The 16267-nt window shown below is 65.6% G+C and overlaps 8 protein-coding genes across 8 annotated transcripts in view; 4 read left to right on the top strand and 4 right to left on the bottom strand.

Moving 5' to 3' along the window:
• Nucleotides 1–186: 186 nt before the first annotated feature.
• Nucleotides 187–2200, top strand: PFL1_05175 (uncharacterized protein; the record flags this gene model as incomplete). Its single annotated transcript, XM_007882705.1, has 2 exons — nt 187–983; nt 1084–2200. The coding sequence occupies 2 exons, from the start codon at nt 187–189 to the stop codon at nt 2198–2200; spliced, it is 1914 nt and encodes a 637-aa protein (XP_007880896.1).
• Nucleotides 2201–2413: 213 nt separating this feature from the next.
• PFL1_05174 (uncharacterized protein) lies at nt 2414–3127 on the bottom strand (the record flags this gene model as incomplete). The annotated part of the gene is made up of 1 exon (XM_007882704.1): nt 2414–3127. The coding sequence occupies one exon, from the start codon at nt 3125–3127 to the stop codon at nt 2414–2416; it is 714 nt and encodes a 237-aa protein (XP_007880895.1).
• A 1545-nt stretch (nt 3128–4672) lies between these two features.
• Nucleotides 4673–8108, top strand: PFL1_05173 (uncharacterized protein; the record flags this gene model as incomplete). Its single annotated transcript, XM_007882703.1, has 2 exons — nt 4673–7681; nt 7839–8108. 2 exons carry the CDS (start codon nt 4673–4675, stop codon nt 8106–8108), a joined length of 3279 nt encoding a protein of 1092 aa, XP_007880894.1.
• Nucleotides 8109–8578: 470 nt separating this feature from the next.
• PFL1_05172 (uncharacterized protein) lies at nt 8579–9463 on the bottom strand (the record flags this gene model as incomplete). The annotated part of the gene is made up of 5 exons (XM_007882702.1): nt 8579–8691; nt 8824–8864; nt 8976–9064; nt 9197–9326; nt 9435–9463. 5 exons carry the CDS (start codon nt 9461–9463, stop codon nt 8579–8581), a joined length of 402 nt encoding a protein of 133 aa, XP_007880893.1.
• Nucleotides 9464–10230: 767 nt separating this feature from the next.
• Nucleotides 10231–11690, top strand: PFL1_05171 (uncharacterized protein; the record flags this gene model as incomplete). The annotated part of the gene is made up of 3 exons (XM_007882701.1): nt 10231–10635; nt 10739–11162; nt 11302–11690. The coding sequence occupies 3 exons, from the start codon at nt 10231–10233 to the stop codon at nt 11688–11690; spliced, it is 1218 nt and encodes a 405-aa protein (XP_007880892.1).
• A 243-nt stretch (nt 11691–11933) lies between these two features.
• PFL1_05170 (uncharacterized protein) lies at nt 11934–13197 on the bottom strand (the record flags this gene model as incomplete). The annotated part of the gene is made up of 4 exons (XM_007882700.1): nt 11934–12004; nt 12163–12391; nt 12534–12708; nt 12818–13197. 4 exons carry the CDS (start codon nt 13195–13197, stop codon nt 11934–11936), a joined length of 855 nt encoding a protein of 284 aa, XP_007880891.1.
• A 532-nt stretch (nt 13198–13729) lies between these two features.
• On the top strand, nt 13730–15175 carry PFL1_05169 (uncharacterized protein; the record flags this gene model as incomplete). Its single annotated transcript, XM_007882699.1, has 6 exons — nt 13730–13982; nt 14069–14124; nt 14223–14302; nt 14466–14501; nt 14604–14944; nt 15102–15175. 6 exons carry the CDS (start codon nt 13730–13732, stop codon nt 15173–15175), a joined length of 840 nt encoding a protein of 279 aa, XP_007880890.1.
• A 209-nt stretch (nt 15176–15384) lies between these two features.
• PFL1_05168 (uncharacterized protein) overlaps nt 15385–16267 on the bottom strand; it is a gene marked incomplete at both ends in the record, with an annotated part of 4763 nt that continues 3880 nt past the window's right edge. The window contains 2 exons of the mRNA XM_007882698.1: nt 15385–15923; nt 15958–16206. Coding sequence (XP_007880889.1) covers nt 15385–15923; nt 15958–16206 — 788 coding nt within the window. The remainder of the gene's footprint in view (nt 15924–15957; nt 16207–16267) is intronic.

The following is a 16267-nucleotide window of genomic DNA, read 5'->3' as shown; positions in this document are numbered from 1 at the left end:
CCCCCCCCCCCACCGCTCGGACCCTTGCTGGGCGGCCAAACGAGCTGGCAGCGTGGGCCAGCCAACCCTCCTTCCTTCCTCGCCCCTCCTCCTCCTCCTCCTCCTCCTCCTCCTCACCGCCTACCCGTCACCATCATCGTCAAACTCGCTCTTCGACGTCCCTTCTATCACCCATCCGTGTCCGTCATGGCACGCGCCTCGACATCCACGTCGGCCAGGGACGAGGCCATCGACCTGCGTTCCCCGCCCTCTTCGCCGCGCGCCTCGAAGCGAATTCGCACAACCAAAGAGGAAGCCGTAGACGACTCGCTCGCAGCAGCAGCAGCAGCAGCAGCAGCAACAACAACAACAGCACACGTCGACACGGCCACCTCGCACCCTCTGCCAAACGAGGTCGCAATCACCCCGGACCTCCAGCTGCCCCTCAACCAGGACGTCCTCGACACCTTCCTCTACTGGTGCCACGAGCGCCATCGCATTCACACCCGCCGCAGGCAGGGGAAGCCGCGAGAACAGTGGACCGACGACCCCATCTTCAAGTCCAACAAGTTTGCAAACGTATTCCGCGTTCTCGACCGCGGCACCCAGTTTGTCCTCACCGACGTCATCGCAAAGGGCGACCAGTCGCTCGAGGAGTGCTGCTTCCGCGTCATCCTCTTTCGATCCTTTGCCCGCATCTCAACCTACGAGCTCATCACAGAAGCCCTCGGCGGGCCTCCCTCTTACCGCTCCTTTTCTCCCGAGCTCTACGACAACATCCTCCTCCCCCACATCGGCGCCGGCAAACCCATCTACGGCAGCTCCTACTACATCCCCGCGCCAAAGGAGTTCAAGAGCCAGTACCCCTTCCAGGGCACCCTCCGCCTCATCTCGCTCATGATGCGCACCGGTCTGCCACAGAAGCTCGCAGACCTAAAGCACATGCGCGACGCCCACGCCGCCATCTGCGTCTACCCGTCCATTGGCGCCTTTCTCGGCATGCAGTGAGTTCCAGCCGCCCTCGTCCCCGGCATCTGCTCCGGTCCATCGTTAACCCCACCTTTTGTCCGCTTCTGTTGGCCTTCTCGCACGTCCTATACCCAGGCTGCTGCTCGACCTCAATCTCACACCCCACATCGACGTGTCCGAGGACGAGTACGCGGCATGCGGACCAGGCTCCAGATCATGCCTCGTGTCCATGTTTGGCAGCTACGTCCAAGGCTTTGAGCTGCAGGCCATGCAGTGGATCTACAAGCAGCAGCACGACCACTGGCTGCGTATGGGCATCACCGACCCGCCGCAGCTGTGCGACGCCCGTCCGCCGGGCCTCAACATGGTCGACATCGAGCACGCCCTCTGCGAGGTGCACAAGTACATGCGGGAGCGCGACCGCAAGGCGAACAACAAGGGTCGCAAGGGCGCCAAGCGCGGCGGCAGAGCGTTGACGGCGCGGCAGAGGAGCGTCGCCGCGTCCAGCGGCGCCGGTGCCGAGGCTGGCGACCAGGACGGCACCGGCGGCTTCAGCCCTGACAGGATCAAGGGCGAAGGCGCGCTAGCCGCGGGCGGCGAACCTGCGACGATTGACGACGAGGACAAGAAGGGCTACTACTCGCTCTTCGAGGGCGACCTCACCTACACGATTCCGGAGAAATGGCTGGTGCCCCAGCAGCAGAGGCAGTTTGAGCGCCCACCGCCCCTGTCGGCGACGGCGCTCAAGGCCGAGGCGCAGGACGAACGAGTCGCTCTCGACGCTCTCGCCAGCTCTGCACCGCCTGCCGACCAAGAGGGCGAGGCCGAGGTCGAGGGCGAGGGCAACGGCGAGGTGTACGAGATCTCGCACATTGTGACGATGTCGCAGGCGTCGACAAAGTGCCTGGTGCGCTGGAAGGGCTTTGGGCCGGACGACGACACGTGGGAGGACCTGGAGCAGCTGATGGAGGGCGACGCGCGCGAGAGCGTCGAGGCGTACCTCGCCTGGCCGCAAAAGGTGGCCGACGAGATTGAGCGGATGCAGGGCGAGGCCAAAGAGGAGCGCGAGCGGCTACGCAACGCCGACCTGGACCAGCTCATCGCGCGGCAGTGCGAGGGCGGCTCGGCGGCGGCAGCAGCGTCGGCCAATCTGCCGATTGCGGCTTCGATGGTGGCGTCGAGGGCGTCGACGGGCCAGGTGGCCACACGTTCGATGCGGCTGCCGCTGTCGGGTCCGTATGGCGTCGTCTAGGCGCGGCAGCGTGCGCTCATGATTGTTGCCCGTCGGCGGTCCAGAATGCCCGATTATAGGCCTGCCTGCCTGCCGAATGCCGTCGAATTCCGTCAATCTCCATGTGCACGTTGTCGCAACCTCGATTGTCTCGATTGGTGCGCCTTCGCCCCCGTCGCGCCCTCTTCAGTGTGGCCGCTGAAGCTATCACTGTGCAGGTGGTAGGTGTGCGCGTCACAGCATCTCGCCCATCCTACGACGGTCGAGCTCGTCTTCGTCCCATGCGACCTGCTGTGCGAACCATGCGGGCAGGTCCTCTTGCTGGGGCAGTGTGATGAGGTCGGTGTCGAACATCTCGATGAGCCTCTCGTTTGCGGCTCTTGCGCGGTTTCCGGCAAAGTTTCGGTACTCGACGAGGATGGTGGCAAAGTTCCAGCGCTGCAGCTTGCGGAGGCAGGCGAGGAGGATGCCCGTCTCCTGTATTCCGCTGGTGTCGGTGACGAGGATGGGGTGGTTTGACGAGTCGAGGAGGAGCTGGAGCGAGTCCTTGAGCGTCTCTGTGGTGATGGTGCTGCTGATGGGTGCGGCGATGGTGGGTGGGCTGGCGGTGGTGGTGGCGGCGGTGCTGTTGAAGAGAGACGAGGAAGAGGCAAAGGCGGGCAGCGAGAAGGGGGCCGACGCCGATGCCGAGGAGGCCTGTGGAAACGAGGACGAGTAGGGCCCAAAGTGGATGAAGCGTATCCCGTTCTTGCGGGCGTAGGACTGGAGCGAGGTGGAAGGCAGCTCCGATGTGAGGCTGAGGATGGTCTTGAGATGGAGCGTCGAGAGGAAGGCGTGCGACGAGGGCGGGGGCGTCGCGCTGCGGTAGATGCAGGGTGCGACGGGCGCAAACAGCGGCGGAGGCTGCAGCACGGGCGCGGTCGGTATGGAAGGCGAGGTCGCCGTCATTGCGGGAGAGGTACGTTTGGACCGTGGGAACGAGTCGCGGTGGCGATGGCGGAAATGGTGGTGGTGGTGGTGGTGGTGGTGATGTCAAGGTTGCGACGACCAATTCAAGGATTGCGTGTGGAGAAGAAGCCGGCAATCTTGAAATCTAAGAATCTCAGGGTCCAGCTCGGCCTGCTCTATGCTGGCTGGCTGGCTGCTCTTCGCAACAGGCAGGCAGGCCGAGTGGCTGGCCGCAACTGCAGGTGGGCGATCAACAGCCGGCAGGTGCCCCTCTGCGACACCCTTAGCCTGCCTGCCTGCCTGCCTACGCCCTCGGTCGCCGCAACGCCGGTTGGGCTGGATGCCAAACGGGGGCCAGCCCTGCCCAGCTCGAGGTGCGTGTTGTATGCATACGACGTGCGCCGATCGGTCGCAAGGGCAACCTTGGTTGGCCGCGTGCCTGCCTGCCTGCCAGCCTGCCAGCCTGCCTGCCTGCCTGCCTGCGGCCTGCCAAACGACGTCCCTCTCACACGACCCTCGCGGTCGGTGTGCGGACGTCGTTAGCAGAGTTGGGCTGTGCCCAAAGGGCCGCGCGCAAAACCCGCTCGGTACGCCCAAGGAGCGATTTAGGCTCATCTTGGCCCCTGAGGGCGCGGGCTGGCAGGACTGAACCGAGAGGCAAGCGTACCGTTGCGTACCGCTGTTGGCCCATGTCGGGTGGGCGGTCAAGAGCCAAAGCCAAAGCTCGGGGGCCACAGGGGCAGGCGACGAAAAAGGGCCGCCCCTCGCTCCCTCTCTCTGGCCGCTGCCAGCGCTGCTTGGCTGTTGACCCACGCACCGGCCCGCCCGCTTGCCTGCCTGCTTGCTGCTTGCTTGCTCCTTTTTTGGCAGCCGCCGCCGCCGCCGCCGCCGCCGCCGCCGCCGCTCGCACCAACCATGCACAACGCTTGCCCGCCCGTCGGCCAGCCGGCCACTCTATCTCGACGTACGGCTGGTTGCCGACCCGCGTAGCGCGGCCCGACCGGTCCTCTGTCGAGCAGCTTTGCCCTCTTTGCCCCATCACCCTTCCGATACCTCTCCTCGCCCTCGTCGCCTTCTCGCTTGCGCACCACCCATTCCCCCCTCTTTCTCCCCTTCCTTGGCTCTTGGCAATCACCCCGACGATCTCGCCATTACCACATCAGGCTACGTTCCCCGCCCACCACATAGACGGCCAACGGACAGATATTGGCCTAGCTCTTCTCTTGCCCCGCCGTCACCTCCCCTTTCCTGCTGCCGCCTCCGCGCGCTTGCTCGCACGCTCCACCTTCCTGGGTCCACAGCATCCCGCTCCTCTTCTGCCGCACCACCACCACCACCGGCACCACCACCATCATAACCGCTTGGCCCTGCACGCGCCTAGGCTGCCCACTCACCCGCCTCACGACCGCCGCCGCACCACCGTCTGCGTGGCCATACCCGTCCCCGGCGATACCCGCTAGAGCACCGGATGCTGCAACATCCCTCTCGACAACCTCCCCCACCACCGCCTTAGATCACCCCTTCAAACCCCAAATATCGACCCCCATGGACCGCCTAAGACCCGGCCGCTACGAGGCTCAGCCCCGCTCCTCGTCGTCCAGCTCACAAGCCTCGTCGGCCGGCACTGGCTCCTCGCGCGGAGCCCACACACCCCTCACCAGCCCGTCCCTCTCGGAACCCGACTCCGCAGGCTGGTCCGACTACGGTTTCAGCCCATCGCCTGCCAATGCCGCCGATCCCCCCAGCAGCAGCGGCGCCACTGGCGCGCCCAACGGCACCGCACCCAAACTGTCACCCTTAGAGATGCTCATGCAGCGCGGAAAACAGGTACAGCACGACATCTGGCGCCCAGAAATCGACGCAGCCCACTCGGGCAAGAGCAAGATCTACGAAAGAGCGACCGCCCTCTCACGAAAGACATCGGTCAAGCACGCTCCCTACCACCCTTCGCCCGACCCAGACGACTTCGACGACGCAAAGAGCGTGCGCAGCATCAACCTTGCGCCCCAGGGATCCGACGCGCCATCCTTCTCGGTCATCTCGCGGCGCACCTCGGCGGGCTCTAGGCGTGAGATCCTCGCTGGCCGCGGCTCTCACTCGCAGTGGAAGTCGGCCAGGGAGCTGGGCTACGACGATGAAGGCGACTCGGTCGGACCGCAGAGGTTCGCCGCCTCGACGTCGGCCGCTCCCGACAACCCGTCCTGGCAGAAGAGGGAGAGCGGGCATCTCTTGAGCAATGCCTTCCGCGACTCCATCGCCTCGGACATCTCCTTCAACTCCATCACCGGTCAGAATGACCGCTCGTCCCTGTATGACGACGGCGGCGGCATCAGCGTGGGCGCGGCGGGCAGCTCAGGGATACCCGCCGATATCTACTCGCCGGACCTGATGCGGCGGGACTCGGTCGACACAGTGCGCAGCTCCGAGTTTGGCGAGCACGGAAGGTGGGGCCGCGCCTGGGCCAACAAGGCCGACGACGAGGAGACCGAGTACGGCGAGAGCGTCTACGGCGGAGACGATGACGACGGTGATGATGCCGCCGGCGGCAGCTGGAGGTCAGAGGTCTACAGCAAGGACCTTGAGATTGAGCCAGGTCAGGGCAGCTCACCCTTTGACCTTCAATCCGGCTCCAAGCTCGACAGCCTCACGATCCAGTGGAAGGCGGCGCAGCAGCGCCAACAGGCACCGGCCGAAGGAGGAACGGGCACGCATACCCAGATCCAGCGGCAGCGGCAACTTCGGCAGCAGCAGCAGCAAATGCAGCAGCAGCCACAGCTGCAAAAGCAAGGAGCGACGTCCTCGCCGCTCCCGCAAATCCACTCAGTCCCGGCCAAGGAGCACGTCGTCAACCTGACGCGGTCCACCATAGGGTCGTCTGCGGGTGCGGGCAGCAACAATGGCCTGCTCAGCGCTGAGCCCCCTCAGTCGCACCGTCACAGCTTCGTCCCCTCGATCTACGAGGCCGAATTCGACGAGGCATCAGCTAGCGGCTCCGCAGACACGGCGTACGCGCGCCGCGACGTCGACCAGACCCCGATGGCCGGCTCACAGAGGCAGCTCGGTCACAGGGCCACTGACTCGACCTCGACGCTGGGCTCGGGGGGCGCCAAGGTCTACGTCTACCCTCCCAGCCCGTCGGGCTCCGAAGCTTCGCGCAAAGGCGGCGCTGGCGGCGACGGCATCGCTGGAACGGGGTCCGGCCACGCCGCACTGCCCCAAGGCAGCAGGGCAGTGGTCGAGACGATGGACGAGTCACCCCAGCAGGCCATGGCCGCCTACGCGAAGGGCCACCTTCTGCACCACGCCGAGGCCAGGCCGAAGGGTCCCGTGGCGCCTTCGAACCTGCTGGCCCAGCCCCACGGCTCGCCCATCATCGGGCAGCAGGCGAAGCCGCGCAAGACGTCGGGCCATCCTGCGGGGCGACCGCCGCCGCCGACACCGACGACGCCGTCGTCTGGCTTCAGCCCAGCCGGCTATGCCGATCCCAACCGACCGAGCCCGGCTGCGGCCGCCGCAACACGTCCGGTGCTGGGCCGTGCGCGGACCGAGGCCATCGCTGCGGCCAACGGGCGGGAGAGCATCGTGTCCGATCTCGACGTCGAGACGCTGCGGCTCGACGGAAGCAGCCGCAGGGACAGCACCAGCACCATCAACAGCATCATGACGAGCCGAATGTCGATCGGCACGGTGCGCTACGAGGATATCGGACTGCCTGGCACGGCAGAAGAGGAGGGCGGTCAGCTGGGCGTTGACAGCGGCGGCGGCAGCCGCGAAACGAACGCGCCGAGTAAAGCTGCCTGGGACGCCAATGCGCGGCTGCGGCCCGCAGATCTACCCAGTCCGCGGCGCGCCTTTTCGTCGCCGAGCGGACCGGCCGCCGAGCGACAGCCGAGCCCGTCGAGGAGCAATACCCATCCGATGCAGGATACGGTGCTACCCAACGCCAGCCAGCAGTGGGGCGCCAGCACGGCCGGCGGAGGCGGCAGCCACGATACAGCCGCTGCAAAGCGTGGCGTACCGACGCAAGCGGGTACACCGCGGGCTGCCGCTGCGCCTCCACCCCTGCGGCAGGCGAAATCATCGGCGGCGCTGCCGACGATGCAGAGCAGCCTTTCGGGCTCGTCGTCGTCGCCGATGCTCGCGGCTGGCACCGCCTCTTCTGCGGCGATGAAGCCGACGCTCTCTGCGTTTTCCGATTCGTCGGCCATGTCGTCGACGACGGACAAGACGAGCAGCGCGCGGAGCACCAAGTCGCAGCAGGGCACCGACACGCGTACGGGCCCGTCGTCGGCCGAAGACTTTCTGTCGCAGGGCATCACGTACCACGAGCAGGGCGACCTGTCGCGCTCGGCGTTTTACTTTGAGCGCAGCGCGCGCGTCGACGGCGGCTGCGTGGTGGGCATGTGCATGTTTGGCATGGCGCTGCGCGAGGGCTGGGGCGCGCGAAAGGACCCCAAAAAGGGCTTTGAGTGGATCCAGCGCGCCGCGGCCAAGGCGGGCGAGATGATGCAGGGCGGGGGCGTCAAGAGCGAGAGCGAGATCAAGGCCATCAAGGTGGGTCCCGTCATGCGACGGTGGCGACGCGGCCGGCCTGGTGGAGGGACCCGCTATTCCCGACTGACCGTCCAGCTCACATCCTGCCTTGCCCCCTTTCCCCCCCCCCCCCCCTCCCGCTCTTCATGTTTGGACTCTGTTTTGCGTCGCCATGCAGTCGGAGCTCAAGCTATCCGTCTACGAGCTGGGCAAGTGCTTTTGCTACGGCTGGGGCGTCAAGATGGACAAGGCCATGGCGCTCGAGTACTTTGAGCTGGCGGCGCGGCTGGGCGACGCCGATGCCCAGGCCGAGGCGGGCGCGCTGTACGCCTCGGGCAAAGGGTGCAAAAAGGACCTCAAAAAGGCCGCCATGTACTACCGCATGGCCGAACAGGGCGGATACGATACCGTCGGTCTCAGCTGGATCCACAAGGACAAGTACAAGTAGCGCCTGAGCCCCAGCCGAGCGGGCGCTTGGACGGACCCTTACCCCGAGGGCGGATCCTTTCAACGCGCCCTGTTGCTATCCTACCCCCTCATCGAGATCTCTCTCTAATCTCTCTCTCGCCATCGGCGGGCGGTCCTCCTTATCCATCCCATGCTTAGAGGTCCAGCATCGTTGGTTGTGGACCCTCTTCTCTCCTCTCGTCTGCTTACCGTTCGAGTCGAGTCGTGGCGTCGTCAGGGGAAACCCACCGACACGGAACGCGACTGTCGAGCCGTCTCTGATTGCAGAAGAGCGAAAAGGGTTTGCGTGGCTAGTGTTACAAGGGGCAGATGGCGGGCGGATCGGATCGAGAGAGGTTGGAGATGAAGATGACGCGGGCGCGAGCGCGAGCGGACGTGTCCATCGAGCAGACGATGGTCGAGGCGGCTGCGCGGGGTGCAGCGCAAGGGACGAGGGGGGCCAGGGGGGGGTTACTTTTTCTTGCGGTCGTTCCACACCTGTCCCGGGCCGGTGGTAGGGGCCTGTTGTGGTGGGTCGCGGAAGAGGTGGTTGCAGCGCGTGCAGACGTAGAAGAGGATCATTCCTGCACGAACGAGTGCCGGGGATGCCAACGCGATGAATCAAGGTGCGAGCGGGAGGGTCAGTGTCGTGCTGGGGATGGGCTGACGGGCGGCGAGAGCAGGAAGGGGCAAGGCGATGAGAGAGATTCACTCACGGTTGAGGATTCGTTTCGACTGGTCCTGAAAGACTACCGCTCTGGTGGTCGGGAGAGGTTCGGGGATGGACGGGTAGGGATCGGAGAGGAGTGTCAGGAACGGCCGGCCGGTATAAGGGCAGCGGGAGAAGCACGAGAGGTGGGGGACGCACTCCGAGTGACCGCAGTCGGGACACGAGAGGTCCTGTGTTCTAGCCAAGGTAGGGTCCTTCATGAGGTTGTCGATGACGCCCGGTTGTTCCTGCGGCGGGTCAAGAGACGGAGACGGAGACAGAGACGGAGACAGAGACGGAGAGGGCGGATGAGCATGAGCGGGGGTGCTAATAGCGCAGTACGGGGCGGACGGGCGGGCGGGCGAGGGACCGAGGTGCACCTTTGTGACGCTCATAAGATCGTTGCGAAAGACGAGCGACTGCCGTGCCTCTTCCGAGTAGTTGCAGTTGCGGCAGGCATAGAGGAGGACGTGGTTGGTGCGATCGACCTCTGGATAGAGGAGGTTGTTGCTGTGCGCGGTGATTCGATGAGGGGGACGGGGAAAAGTAATGACGAATGGTCAGCGAGCGGGCATTGAGAGATGGGGAGCAGCCGACGGCAGTCAGTGGCATACGCACCACTCTGCGCAGAAGTTGAGCGACGACATGGCGATAGCGCAGTGTGGTGGGGAAGGATTGGATTTGCGCTGAGTTGAAGATGGTGAGGGGACGGAAGCGTGGACGCGGCTCGGGTATGCGGAAGGTGCCGGTGGTGGTGTCCAGAGGCAGGCGGAGATGGAGAGATGGCGAGATGGAGAGAGAGCGTGAGGAAGGTGGAGAACCGGCTCGGGCTGCGGGCTACGGGCTGCGGGTTGGGATTGGCTACCCGGCTGGAACGCGGGAGACGGGAATCGCAGGGGGGAAGCTGCGCGCTGAGGCCGAGGTTGGGGTCGGGGTTGGGGCTCGGGCTGGGGCGGGGGCGGGGGCTGGCCGTTCAAGTGGCCGAGGTTGGGAAGTTGGCTGGCAGCGAGGGCGCGCGAGAGGTGGACCGGCTTGGCCGACCGTTGGCCGCGATGAGCGAGTCACGGCGAGGCCAAGCCAGGCCAGCCCAGAGGCCTCGCTCAGTCGGTCGAGGCTGGTTAGCGAAGCCTGCTGGCCCGTTCCACCACCTTTGCCTCCAACGCTTGCCATCATCCCCGCACCGCACCTTCTCTCCACCAGCACACTCGCCTGGCAGCCGAACAGCTTGCTTGAACCTCTTCTATCCTACACATACACAACGCGCTTCCCACCCGTCACCCCCTCGGTCGCCCCGCATCGACACACGACCCGCCCACCGCCCCCCATGTTCGCCCGCACCCTGCCCACATTGCGCACGGCGCTGCCTCGCGCAGCAAGGCCACTGCCCGCCGCGGCTGTCGCCTCCCCTTGCACCATGGCCGTCCGCCACCAGTCCTCGTCCGCCTCTCCCTCGAGCGTCACCCTGGACCCCATGACGGGCGAGGCCACCGGCCTCAAGCGCCTCGCCGCCTCGGAGCTCATCCTCGAGCGCACAAACGCACCCCGCACCCCTCCCCCCTCGCAGTCGCTCGTCTTTGGCGCAAACTTTGCAGACCACATGCTCAGCATCCCCTGGAACAGCGCTTCCGGATGGGCTCCCCCCAAGATCCACCCCTACGCCCCCCTCCAGCTCGATCCATCCGCCGTCATCTTCCACTACGCCCCAAGCCTCTTTGAGGGCATGAAGGCCTACAAGGACGTCAACGGCAAGGTCCGCCTCTTTAGACCCGACATGAATATGAAGCGCATGAACATGAGCGCAGCCAGAATCGCCCTGCCCGTGAGTTGTGCCAGCCGTGGTGCCGCAGTGGACCGCCCTGCCCTGCCCCGCCGGCCGATGACTGACCGACCAACGACCCTCACCCTCGCCCTCGCCTGCGCAGACGTTTGACGGCGAGGAGCTCACCGAGCTCATCAAGAAGCTCGTCGCCCTCGACAAGGCCTGGATCCCGTCCGAGCCCGGCCACTCGCTCTACATCCGACCCGCCATGATCGGCACCGAGGCCGCGCTCGGCGTCCACCCGACAAAGGACGCCCTCCTCTTTGTCATTTCGTCGCCCGTCGGACCCTACTACAAGACCGGCTTCAAGCCCGTCGCCCTCGAGGCCGACCCGTCCAAGGTCCGCGCCTGGCCCGGAGGAACGGGCCACTACAAGCTCGGCGGCAACTACGCCCCAGGCATCCTGCCCCAGATGGAGGCGGCCAAGCGCGGCTACCAGCAGAACCTGTGGCTCTTTGGCGAACAGGAGCTCCTCACCGAGGTCGGCACCATGAACCTCATGGTCGTCAAGAAGATGGCCGACGGCGGTGAGTAGGCGGACCCGATCCATGACCATCTACCTGTCCACCTGGCCGCAAGCAGTCTGCGTGTTGGACACCCGCTGACCTCCTCTGATCTGCTCGCCTCGCACCCGACGCCGTTTGCCTTCGTTTGACGCCCGGCCAGGCATCGAGCTCATCACACCCCCGCTGAATGGCATGATCCTGCCGGGCGTGACGCGCGACTCGATCCTGCACATTGCGCGCGACCACGTGTCGGGCAAGCACAAGCTCGACTCGCTCCCCTCGAAGCTGACGGTGTCGGAGCGCGAGATTACCATGAAGGAGGTCGTCGACGCCTCGGCCGATGGCTCGCTGCTGGAAATCTTTGGCGCGGGCACGGCGGCCATTGTGTCGCCCGTCGACCGCATCGGATACAAGGGCAGCGACATCCACGTGCCCGTCACCGAGGGCGGCAGCGGGCCCATTGCCAAGGCCATGCTCGACCGCATCACCGACATCCAGCTCGGACGCGTCGAGCACGAGTGGAGCGTCGTCTTTGACGAGACGGCATAGCGGGCACGCGTGGACCAGCCACGGCGGCGACGCTAGAGCGAAGGGCGAGGTGTATTGCGTCGAGGGACCGACGCAGCTGCTAGAAGAGAATGTTCAGACCACATTCACGATGCGATGCAACGATGCCGACGGATGCCGTCTCTTGTGGAATGCGGTGTCATTGCAGACAGATGATGACAACGACGACTGGACGAGACTGGCAAGGGACGCCACCTCGCCGCGGCGACACAGGGGACGGCCGGCCTAGGACGTGTCCATGGTCTCTTCGCCCGCAGCGGCTGGTACGGGCGCCGTCTTTCCGACCTCGAGGACGTCTGAGCGAGCGGGAGATGAGGTAGAGGCGAATGCCATCGACGCGGGGACAAAGAAGGGGTCAGCATGGCTGTCGGGCGCGCTTCGCTACCCTGCGTTTCGAGGGGGATGGTACACGGCCGCACTGGGCCGCGCCGCGCCGCGCCTCGCCTCGACTCACCCTCCTTCTGGATCATGCTGTAGATCATCTCCTTTGTAAAGGCCGTGGTGCCCTTTTTGAAGCCGTACCTCTGTTCCTTTTCGACGCGCTCGTTGGGCGTCTGGTAGTTGCGCAGGTAGTCGGTCCGGTCCTTTGTGATGACGCAGACGTCGACGTTGGAGCCGGAGCCGAGGTCGTTAAAGATGCCCGACGAAATGGCGGCGGCCACCAGCTTGATTGCGTCTTCCCGCTGCGGAGCGGCGGGGGCGGCGAGGTGAGCGTGAGGTGAGGGAGCAAAGGGGGGAATGGAGCGAGGGTGTGAGTGACCAAAGGTCGACATAGAGACCGCGGTGCAGGCGGACGCCCGGGGGCGGGGACCAGCTGGGGCTCACCTCCATGTCCTTGACCCAGCCGCTCTCAAACACGGCCATGGCGGCTAGCGAGCCGGAGCCCATGGTGACGTAGGGCAGCTTATCTGTGGATCCATGCGGTGCGACGGTGAAAAGGTTGGGTCCGGTTGCGTCGTAGCCTCCCAGGACGAGGGCGGCGCCGATGTGCCCTTGGTACCTGTGCGGGTGAGAGGCAGGGATGGGAGCAGAGCGGTAGGGGGGTGAGCAAGAAGGGTCGGTGTGCGTGCCATGTCAGATGGGTCGACGGTGGCAAGGCCGGGACGCACTGAAACAGCCTCTGCTTGAGCATCGTCATGGCGGTGACGACGCGCGGTTTCCTGCCCGTGTTGAGCTCGTGGAGCTGCATGTTGCTGGAAATGAGGGCCGTGACAAACTCGGTGTCGGCGGCGGTACCGGCGCCGCAGCAGCGGATGTTGTCGGAGATGTAGTGGATCTTTTCGCAGTTTTTGTCGGCGACGATGGGTCCCTCTGTGGCGCGGGTGTCTGCGCCGAGGACGACGCCGTCGCGGTAGATGCAGCCGACGATGGTGGTTCCCGTCGAGGTGGCGGTGAAGCCGCCGAGACCGGACGAGGAGAGGTGGTTGTTGCGCGAGTACGAGGAAAAGTCGAAGCCCGAGGCCGACTTTGTGGGTAGCCGCGACGTCATGCTGGCGGACGAGGGGGTGCACAGGTGGTGGCGTAAGAGTGAGGAGCGTGTGCGTGTGCGTTTGTGCGGTTGTGCGGTTGTGCGGTTGTGCGGTTGTGCGGTTGTGTGGTGTGCGTAGATGTGCGGTGGGGAGTCGCGGCCGAGGATGCAAGTCAGAGGTAGAGGAGCGACAGATGGAGAGAGAGTCGAAGGCGGGAGGGGGTTCAAGATGAGGACGTGGGCCGCGTCGGTCCGTGGGCCAAGTGGAGCTGCGCTGCTACCACGCAAGCCCTGCCCCGCCCTGCCCTGCCTGCCCTGCCTGCGTGTCTCGCAGCGTGGGGTGATCGGAGAGCCTCTGCCTTCTCGCACGGAGCAACCGAGAGCGCAAGCAGCCGCACAAAGTGGAGGCAACCAAGGGCCGCGCCAGTCGAGGTCCAGGACCAACACCTGGGCTTGGCTGGCTCCTCTCATCTCCTCACCCCCTCTCTCCTCCTTTCTCCGTTCTCCTCGCTCCTTCCTCTCGCCACGCCCCACGATCCCACGCCTCGCAACCATGACCCACCCTTCGCCCTCACCCCTCCTCTACCCGCTCACACGCACAGGCCCACCGCCGTCCTTCGAGGACAACACCCTCATCCTCCCCATGGTCAGCGTGGGCTCCGTACCCCAGCTCGCCGTCGACCTCCTCCTACACTCGCCCGCCCTCGCACTCGAAAAAGTGGCGCGTCTAGACCATTCAGACTGCATCCCCTTTGCCGGACCCGACGAGGGCGCAAAGGGAAACGCCATCTCCACTGCACTCGAAGGTGAGGGTCGCCTCCCATCTTGCTTCCATCCCATAAGAGGCTTTGGCCAAGGCTGACCAAAACACCTCCCCTGCGCCATCGTACAGTCTTTCAGAACCGCGCAGGTCTCACCGTCATCCAGCACCGCAGCCCCGTATTCAAGGTGAGCGCTGCCCTGCCCAGCGTGGGCTTGCAGTGGATCATCTTCTTGCGCTCACACTCTTGGCTCGACTTGCTCTCTGCACCTCGTGCCCACCACAGTCGAGGGAAAAGGCCTTTACCGACCGCCTCGTCGCCTGGATCCGCTCGGCAAACTTCAAGCAGGTCCTCGTCCTCTCAAGGTGAGTCCAGCACACGGCGGAGCTGCCTCTCTACCCGTTGCGTCTAGGCTTACCTCGCGACTCATCCCCGCCTGTCCCGTCGCCCTCCTCCTCCTCCTCCTCCTCCTCCTCCTCCTCCTCCTCCTCCTCCTCCTCCTCCTCCTCCTCCTCCTACCCTATCTAGCATCGACGCGGCAGCAAGAACCGACGACGAGCTGTCGTAAGTCGCGCGCTGCCACGAAAACCGACGTCGACCCACGACGGCGCTGAACACTCTCCCTCGACCTGCCTGTCCCCGCCACCCCCTCATCCGCTCCCGCAGCACATCGGTCGTCACCCTCTTCCCAGCACCCCCGCGCACACCGGCCTTGCAGGCCCTCTCGACCCTCTACCCGCCCTTTGAGGTGCGGCCACCACCGCAACACCTCTCCGCCCTCTCTCGCAGCGACCAGGACAGCAACGGCATCCCGCACATCCCGGGTGGAGGCATGACGCGCAGGCTCCTCAACGCTTTCGCAGCAGCAGCAGCCCCAGCAGCAGCAGCACAAACACAGGCAGGGGGAGACGTGGGCGCCCTCCTCCTCTTTTGCGCCGAGGGCGATAACCGTCCAGACGCAGAGACGCTCGCCCACCTCGTCGCAACGTGTCTCCAGATCGACGTCGGTATGTGTCGACTCGGCTCGCGCCTCCGCTCTCTCGACTTCCAGCACCTTCGTCGAACGCCGGCATCCTCCTCGGGCTCCCCGCGCTCACCATTGACCCGTCTTCCTCTTTTTCCTCTTCGTTCCTTCTCCCCCACACGCTCCCCCCGCGCCGACAGAGAAACCGCTGCAACATCCTCCGAGCTGGCAGGGCGTCTTTGGCGCTCCCCTCGACCAGGCCATGTACGGGTAGCGTTGCTTTGAGTCGAGCGAGAGCGAAAGAAAGGGGCTGCATAACTAGTTATCTACATTCTCGCCGAGACCACCCGATGAGAGGGAGCCTTCCAACCCAAGGGGGTCCCTCGACATCCTTTCCATCCTTCCCTCGACGGACGGCACGGCACGGGCACGGGCACGGGCACGGGCACGGCTCGACGCTCCATCCCAACCAAAGACCTGGGCCTAGGCCTGGGCCAGCAGCCTCTCGAGCGCCTTTTCGGTGCGGTAGTTGCTCTTTTCGAGCGCCTCAATCACCTTGGGCCGCTCGAAGCCCATGCCGCATAGCTGCTTGACCGGCCCCGCATCGTCCGGCAGCGCATTGACAGCCTGGCTGGCCGCGGCCGTCGTCGTCGTCGTCGTCGTCGTCGACTTGCGCTCGGGCAGAGAAGGCGGTGGGGGACCGGGAGGCGGTGCGTACGTCGTCGTCGTCGGGGCAACAGCAGCAGCAGAGGCGGCAGCGCCACCGGTCGAAGAAGACGATGCGGCGGGCGCAAAGGCATCCTCGAAGCTGAACCCGGACCCAGAGTTGGCCTGGCTCCCCTCTCCTGCCGCCTTGGACGCCGTCGCCGACGTCGACGTGTCGGTGCCAGCGATGGGATCAAAGGCCGAGTCAAAGTCCTCAAAGCCAGCGTTCGAGGCGGCAGCGGGTGCCGCAGCGGCCGATGACGACGACGAAGCGGCGCCGGCGGCGGCGGGGAAGAACGGATCGCTCGCCCCCCGCGCTCGAAGCGATGGCCGGCGCGGCGGCATTGGCACCCGCCGTCGAGCCGCCGGCGCCCGTCGCAAACGAGGGCACAAAGTCAAAGTCGTTGTCGAAGGCGTCGTCGAACCCAGCCATCGGCGCGCCAGTGGCAGCAGCAGCGGTGCCGCCAGCGCCAGCCGACGACGAGGGAACAACCTCGGCCTGGCCAAGGTCCTCAAAGGCCGAGTCAAAGTCGTCAAAGTTGCTACTGCCGCTGTTGGTGTTGCTGGCGCTGTTGGCGGCCGTCGCAGCGGCAGGGGCGGCTGCGTCGGCGGACGCCGAGGTCGACGAGGGGGCAAAGTCGTCGGCGCCAAAGGGGTTCGT

The sequence above is a fragment of the Pseudozyma flocculosa genome (genome assembly GCF_000417875.1).
Source record: "Pseudozyma flocculosa PF-1 unplaced genomic scaffold scaffold00018, whole genome shotgun sequence".
Classification (NCBI taxonomy): Eukaryota; Fungi; Basidiomycota; class Ustilaginomycetes; order Ustilaginales; family Ustilaginaceae; genus Pseudozyma; species Pseudozyma flocculosa.
Note: the sequence above shows the minus strand (reverse complement) of the source record. Positions and strands in the feature narration are given on the sequence as shown.